The following is a 7,764-nucleotide window of genomic DNA, read 5'->3' as shown; positions in this document are numbered from 1 at the left end:
TTCAATTTCTCTCAGAAGTAAACTGTGTACTGTTGGCAAACATTGTAGTTTTGTTGAAACTGATAGATATTCTTGAGCCAAAATAGTACTTGCGCAGGTTTCTCTTATGACCAGACTCTTTATTAATGGGAGCTATCCACAGAAATTAGAGTGTACTTGACAAAGAGGAAGCATGTGTAAGTTACAGAACAAAAAACTCCATAATTAATATGCAAAACTTTGTTGGTAATTATAAAAACAGTGCAATACTTCAAGAAGGAACAGACAGGTACAAACCAAGCAAGTGCTGAAGTACTGCAATATACTTGTTAAAAAAATGAATTATTATTTTCTTCCATTAAACAAATAACAAATATATTTATCAAAAGACTGGCCTGCAATGTCTTCAGATTTCTGCAGTACCAACCTCCAGAGGAGCATGACTGATCAAGCCATATTATTACATCTTTGGAAGTACTGACACTTATGTCTGCACTCCATTAGTGATGACTAAACTAAAATTTCAAATATCATTTAACAGAGAGCGCCCCTTAGTTGCAGTGAGAAGACTAAATTAAAATGTGATAGACCAGACTGAAGATGCTCTTAACAAGCACAAAACTAGCATAACGATGGATAGAAGTCGCTCGCACATTTCAATGCTGGTACATCCTCGATAATATTACTTAATTTTCTTGATTCAACTCCATCTGCCACCTCATGGGCATTGCAACCCCATACAGAAATACATAATGTACGGCATGTTGCCGATGACGATTTCAGGTGAGAATTATACCAATCAATAATGTCTGACTTCTGTATACTCTTTAGCTCATCTGCTTCAAGCTTATGCATTTGAAATAAATACCTGGTGAAGAAAATGTAAAACAATCAGCATATTAGATGATATATTTAGCAGTTTCATATTTTCTAAAAAGAAGTAACTGATTATATTTCTGACAAGTTAAACATTACAATAAGAATAAGAAAAGTGTATTTCTCTGCTTCCAACGATGCAGAGATAATTACTGCTTCCTGTGTTCTAAATTAAAATCCTCCAGAAAAACTATAATTACTAGACGAGTCAAGACATTTGGCAGGCCCTGATCATTTATCCTCACATTTGGTGGTCTCTGATTGACTTTAGTTCTAAAATGTAGCATAAAGAAGTTCAAACCGAATCTTGGGAATTGAAAGTTTATATGCTGTAAATATCTTCACAAATCATGTGGGATTCCTTCCAATCATCAGTAAATTAGCAATCGTCAGTAAATTTGCAGCAATCATAGAAACCAACACATTATATAATTCTCAGCATCTAGGTTATCTAAAATATTGTTTTATTGATAATACCACAGTTTTGAAGTACTAAGAAGATAATAATTTCCTGAAAACTAAAACCTTGAAGACGGATTTCTGTAAGTTGAGACTGAATTTTGGTAGAGTTTGCATAGTAAAGTTACTTCATTAATTTCTTGAGAAGTTTGTATCCATGTGTTGGAAAATTATGATGGCCAAAAAAAGTGAGAGATTGAAAGGCAGAGTGGTGTGTTTACCTGAGGATGTGTAACATCCTACATACCATAGAAGGGGTTTGGGGTACTTCTCTGCATTGTAAATCAAAGTGTGGTTGCAACCTACACTGACATTCAGCCTTAAAGTGTTGATAAAGAGAGGGAGCGCTCTCTGTGTCATTGGAAACAGCCAGAGCGCAAGATACCTTTGTATGCTGCCAAGCTACTTCAAAGTGCCGTCTATACCACTTATAATTTCGTGCTAAATATGGGAGACTATAGGGGAATCTGAAATTATATTTTGGGCTGAAAAAATAATGGTGCAGCATATAAATATAGGTGGGGGTATTTCCCATGGCATTTTTTTTCAAGGCAAATATATTGTCGCAAGGAGCAACTATGAATAATAAAGCTTGATGCCCTGTTAAGTACCATAATAATTTGCACCCGGTATTGAACTGAATGAGTTGAGTAATTCTGGTATAACATGGGAATCACTTCTACGTGGGACATGCAAATGAAGTGAGACCTTCAGTTTCTAGGCTGGTTCCTATCAAATGTTCCACTAGAACTCGCAAACTTAAAGATAAAGGAAAACAAAAATTTAAACCCATGGTGATTGCACCTAAAGTTTGAACTGATGACATTCAGATAAACTCTAACACTCAAAACCCAAAAAATCAGTAATAAATTCACACAGCTTGCCTCTGTGATGCATGCACATTAGTGTTCTGCAGAAAAGTTTAAACGCATACTTGCCCAGTAAAGGAAAAGATAACTTTCACAATAATGAACCTATGACATTCATTTAACATAATCTACAACCTGCACATTACACTCTCTATAGAATAGGCATAATCAGTGAGACAAAACTGAAGGAAAAGAAGAATTTCACTAACAGTTTGATCCAATCACACTAATACACAACTCCATAATTAGCAAAAGGTAATAAAACTCATCCAAAAATGGTCTCCAAGGTGATCTCTGCATATATCAACTGAGTTACAAAAGAAATGTAGAAAAATGGCCATAGGATGGAGAAAATCACTAAGAGGCCCCAATTCTGCATTCGAGAGAACTCCTTAAAAATGAGTTGCAAAACTCTTTAAGTACAAACTCAAACTCCACCTCCTGTGGCCGAATTCCACCAAAACCCACTGAAAAGAAGCCCTCCTCTTGGAAAATGTCACTACATCCAATAAACAACCTAACAGCTCATCAAAACTGCCCCTAAAGCGCTCCAACTTCTCATAAATGGCTTCTAAAAAGTTGGAGGAAGTCAAATTCGGCCTTAATGAACTCAACCGTTTCTTAGATGCGCTCCACTTGTCCTCAAACAGAATAAACTCCCTCTTGAAACTCCTGGTCATTTACATCTAATTCAAATTCGAAATTCAAATCTCCCTCTTAATCATTATTTTGTTGCATAAAAAATTCATTATTAATTAGTTGATTTATAAAATATCAACTAAAAAAGAATAATCACATCTTTTAACAAATATAAATACAACAAAGATAATAATATGTTGACTAACATAGTAATATAACTCAAGAGAATGAAGTTATATTACGACGTTAATAAATATAAACACTTTCTCAAATTCATATGGGCGGACCCAATATGAAATTACAATATGATGGAGAAATACATATAAGGCAAAGTTCAAAGGTTATATGGTCATTCGAATGGTATGAAATTTGGTGAAGGAAATAGCCGAGAGGGTTCTGAAAACCCTAGCCATACACCATGGAGAAATTCATTACGTTTGCTGGAGCATTTTCTGCATGAATATTAGGCATTTAATCTGCTCCTCCTTGCTTGCTCTTCACAAGGTTCTTTTGGCCACCATCTGTAGAAAGAATCTGGAACACTTTGAGTTGTTTTGCTTGTTACCAGGCTATGATTACTAGCCAGTTGATGTGGTTTAGAGTCCTTTTCTGGAACAAAACACGTGAAGACTTTGCCATGTTATTCTGAAGACTTTTTCTGCTATTTGGCCACTGCTATCATGACACTTTGACATGGAGCTGTGCTGGGGCAATTTTAGCCATTTCTGGAGCTTAACGTCTGATTTTATGGCATCTTCTATACCATTTTAAGCCCTTTATTTCAGCAACTACATATGCCATTGGCTGGAGTAAGACATGGCTATTTGTGGGCATTTTTACCACCACTTTGGAGCTCATAGTCTGCCATGACTGAGTCTTCTTGCTTTCACGTGGAGGTAATGTTTATTTGTAGTTTCCTGAGGCATTTCGAACCTGATTTTTGGGCATTTAAATGGCACATTCAAGTCTTCTTTCTGTAGCAATTCAATCATTTCTAGAGCTGACTTTGCCTGATTTCTAGCACTTTTCCTTGCTTCTTTTATTGCTCATCGCTATTGATCTATCCGTCCTCTTTGAAATGATAAATCTGCTCTTACTGGAGTTATTGCTCTAACGCGACAATGTAAAGATCCTGTAGTCATAGCATCACATACTTGCAACATCACAAAGATATAAGAATTGTTGTAGCTATATGTCATAACATGAAATCACTCCTGTTGACCTGTAATTGCTGATAATTGCTCTTAAGTCTGATTTTAATCTTTACTGTTTCTACTCAAATAAGATCATGATTGAATAACATAAGTGCAGAGGTATGTTGTTATTGGAAATCAGTCATTGCTTACATCATAAAGATCTAACTTGTTCCTTTTCTTATTTTTTGCAGGACATGGAGAACTTGGAGGCACATTTGACACACGCAGGCAAAGAGGACAAAGATCTACATCAGCCATTCAAGACCAGGCAATGACTGGCTTCCTTTCCCTTCGTACATATGCATTTCTGTTATTACTTTACTGCTCTCTATTTGTGTAGGAATAGTAAAGATCACTCTCACGGTCTTGTGTGGGAGAACATTTACATTCAGCCTTTCATTTCATTACAACTTTGTAAATACCAGTTGTCTATCTCAATGTGTAATACAAAGAACATTTATTCTATTCCTATTTTGTTTTGAATGAAATATGTTTTTGGCAATAAACATGTGCTGACTATAAGTAACGTGTAGCTTATTTCCACTTGTTCAATGTTTAGGACTGAATTTTTGACACAAGTCAAAAAATCAGTAACATGCCCAACTAATAGAATTTCACTTGGGATGACACTTGAACTTTCGGTGAAAGCTACAGACATGGGTGTTTGCCCAGTAAGCAACGTCGAATTTCTAGATATCATTATTGTTAACATCCTCCAGTTTGACAAAGAATTATATGGTTTTCGTGATTCCTCCATCTCTGAATCATCGAGCTTGACTTACACACCCCGAATGTAGATTGTTATTGTTTACCGCATAGATTAATTAAGAAACGCACACAGACAAAGAATACGAACATGAACAACAACCAGCAGAACTCTTATTATTATTCGCATATGCCCACAATACATTAAGCTTCCATGGTAAGATATGATGATAAGATGAATACAATGCTTCCCGAAGGGGTTATAAATACTTTCCAAAGAACCTTCCCGAAGGTATCCGTCGGCCAGATACATTATGTCCACTACATAACAAAAACCTTTCCGAAGGGACTCGTCGGCTACATAACAAGAACCTTTCCGAAGGTATCCGTCGGCCGATACACAATTTCCTTTTCGAAGGGACCCGTCGGCTGATACACAATTTCCTTTTCGACGACATCATCCCCCCCAAAATGAAGTCGTCTCCTGACGACAACAGAACAAAACTCAAACAACAAATACAACAATATTGATTTGCCACATCACTTTCACATTCATCCTATTGCATCTATAGCATTTGCTAACACAATACTGACTCCTCAAGCTGACCTTGATAGCCACCTGTGCTGCTTTCTCTGCTTCCAACTCCTTGGTACCCTGAGCCAAGTGTCGCTGCACTACCTCCAACTGGATGATCAACTCCTCCCGAGCTCTCTACGCATCCACCAAGACAGCCTCACGGCCAACACCTACTCTCAGTGCCTCTGGTAGACAGACACTCCATGCCTGCAGCAGCTCCAAGTCTTCTCAACTGGTCAGACTCCCACTATTGATATCCGCAACGACTGGGGGTCCAGGGGGGCAACACCCCTAGCGGGGTCGAGGGGTAGCGCCCCCGCGGGGTCTTGGGGCAGCCAAACTAGCACTCTGAAACCCACACAAAACTACACAGAACACACCATTTTTGTCATTTTCTACCGATTCTACACTCTTTCTGGCAATCGTTGGTTCTTCCTCTACCCTGTGGCATCATCTGATACTCATTTTGAGCATTCTTGATTTGTCGACGTTTTTTTTTTTTTTTTATTTTAGAAAACCTCCTATCACCCTTCTGTGCTACCAAATAGCAAGTAGAAGCCGTACACAAAAACCCCACTCTTCAGAATTTGTAATCTTGCAATCCAAATCCGTACACATGATATGCTTGAAAAATCCGTACAATTACCTCGCATTCCAAATTGTAATTTCCGTACGCTATCCTTACTTCCAAATTCCGTATGCTACCCTTCTCTATTAAAATCCATACGATGGTCCCAATGTTACAATATGCAGCTCTTTATAAACCGTACTACACTAAAACCATACACCTGCCTTCAGTTATGAAAACCGTACCTTGTCTACAAAACTGTACTTCAAATTTGAAAACCGTACTACACATTAAATTATTTGAAAAACCGTACATCATCCTTCAGATGTGAAAAACCTTACGGTAGTCTCTCTTTCAAATATGAAGCCGTACGATAATTTTCCTGAAAACCGTACGGTACATAAGGAAGTCGTACGATATTCTTCCATCCACTAAGAAATCTGTACGTTGCTAATGGAAGCCGTACGGTACTCCTTCCTTCACTATGAAATCTGTACGGCACTTTTAAAAACCATACAACACTTTAAAAACTGTACATTGCATTAAAAAACCGTACATCAAATATGAAAACCGTACGATACTTTTCCCTTCAGATATGACATCGTACGGTACTGTTTTCTTCAAATATTGAAACCCGTACACCAAAAAGAAAACTGTACACTTGCTGGAAATCTGTACAGAAGAAAGCCGTACATCTCACACTTTATAATATGCAAAAGCCGTACTTCCTCCAAAATCGTACGGTGAACAGTTAAGAATCCGTATGATGCTTTGTTTCCAAAATCCGTACAGTAGCTCCCAACTCAAAAACCAAGTGAAAACCGTACGGTGAGCAGACAAAATCCGTACAGTACTCTTTTTTTTTTCATTCTTTTTTTTTTTTTAAATAAATTTTTTGAACAACTATGTACAATATTTACATATGTACAGTACTTACAGTCTTCTTCTCTTAGTTGTTCGGCCATGGAGGTGCGTTACTTCTTTCATGGCAGACATTAAACTTCGACCTATTCACTGTGTCGGCAACTTCCTTTCCGTCTAGCATCCATTGTTTTACTGCTCCATTATCACCCACTTCCCGAATTTGATATGGTCCAACCCACTTAACTCTGAACTTACCTGGGTTGATCTTATTCCGTCCATCATCCCTCAACGCCAACTGTCCCGGTTGAAACCTGCTACACCTGTTCTATGTCATCTCCATATCGCCCAGTTTGTTCCCGAAGCTCTGTACCATGGACTCCATCAGCTGCCCCTTCTGGCTGTGAATAACACGTCCACTCTGTACTGCTGCAACTTTTATTAAACCCTTCCTCTTTGTTGCCTGTGCAGACCGTATCGTGTGTCTTCCTTGCCGCCGGTACCTTTCTGCTATATCTCTGGTTCGACGTAATACTTTCTTCCTACGCAGTCGTACAGTAGAAACTTTCCTTCTTTTGGGTTCGTACTGTATGTTTTGGCCTTCAACTTCAGTCATATCCGCGTTTTCTTCTTCGGCTTCTCTGTGTTGCTTCAAACATTCATTTCTTCCTTCGGCTTCTTCGTGTTCCTTCAGACATTCATTTCCTCCGTCGGCTTCTCTGTGTTTCTTCGGACAGTCATTTCCTCCTTCGGCTTTTCTGTGTTCCTTCGGACATTCATTTCCTTCTTCTTTCTTACCTTCGTCGATCCTTAGCATATTACAACTTGGAAAGAGCTCGTAATCCTCTATCTGCCAGTGGTAAAGACCATTTACTGAATCCAGATCGTCATCTCCTTCCAATCGTAGGACTCCCTCCTGATCAGGTTCCATAATCTGCCTCCTCTCATCGTCTTCTCCTTCAGAATCCGATGATAGAGCTTCTTCTCCAACCATCTGAGTGTGTAGATCGATGACATACTTCCGGCCTTTGCTTT

The 7,764-nt window shown here is 38.3% G+C and overlaps 1 protein-coding gene across 1 annotated transcript in view; it reads right to left on the bottom strand.

The window, feature by feature from the left end:
- Nucleotides 1-305: 305 nt before the first annotated feature.
- Nucleotides 306-7,764, bottom strand: part of LOC149550229 (Insulinase (Peptidase family M16) family protein) — a 245,853-nt gene continuing 238,394 nt past the window's right edge. The window contains exon 19 of the mRNA XM_089793326.1: nucleotides 306-847. Coding sequence (XP_089649452.1) covers nucleotides 601-847 — 247 coding nt within the window. The 3' untranslated portion in view covers nucleotides 306-600. The remainder of the gene's footprint in view (nucleotides 848-7,764) is intronic.

The sequence above is a fragment of the Cupressus sempervirens genome, chromosome 7, assembly GCF_028749045.1.
Source record: "Cupressus sempervirens isolate cs-2001-9-10 chromosome 7, ASM2874904v1, whole genome shotgun sequence".
NCBI lineage: Eukaryota > Viridiplantae > Streptophyta > Pinopsida > Cupressales > Cupressaceae > Cupressus > Cupressus sempervirens.
Note: the sequence above shows the minus strand (reverse complement) of the source record. Positions and strands in the feature narration are given on the sequence as shown.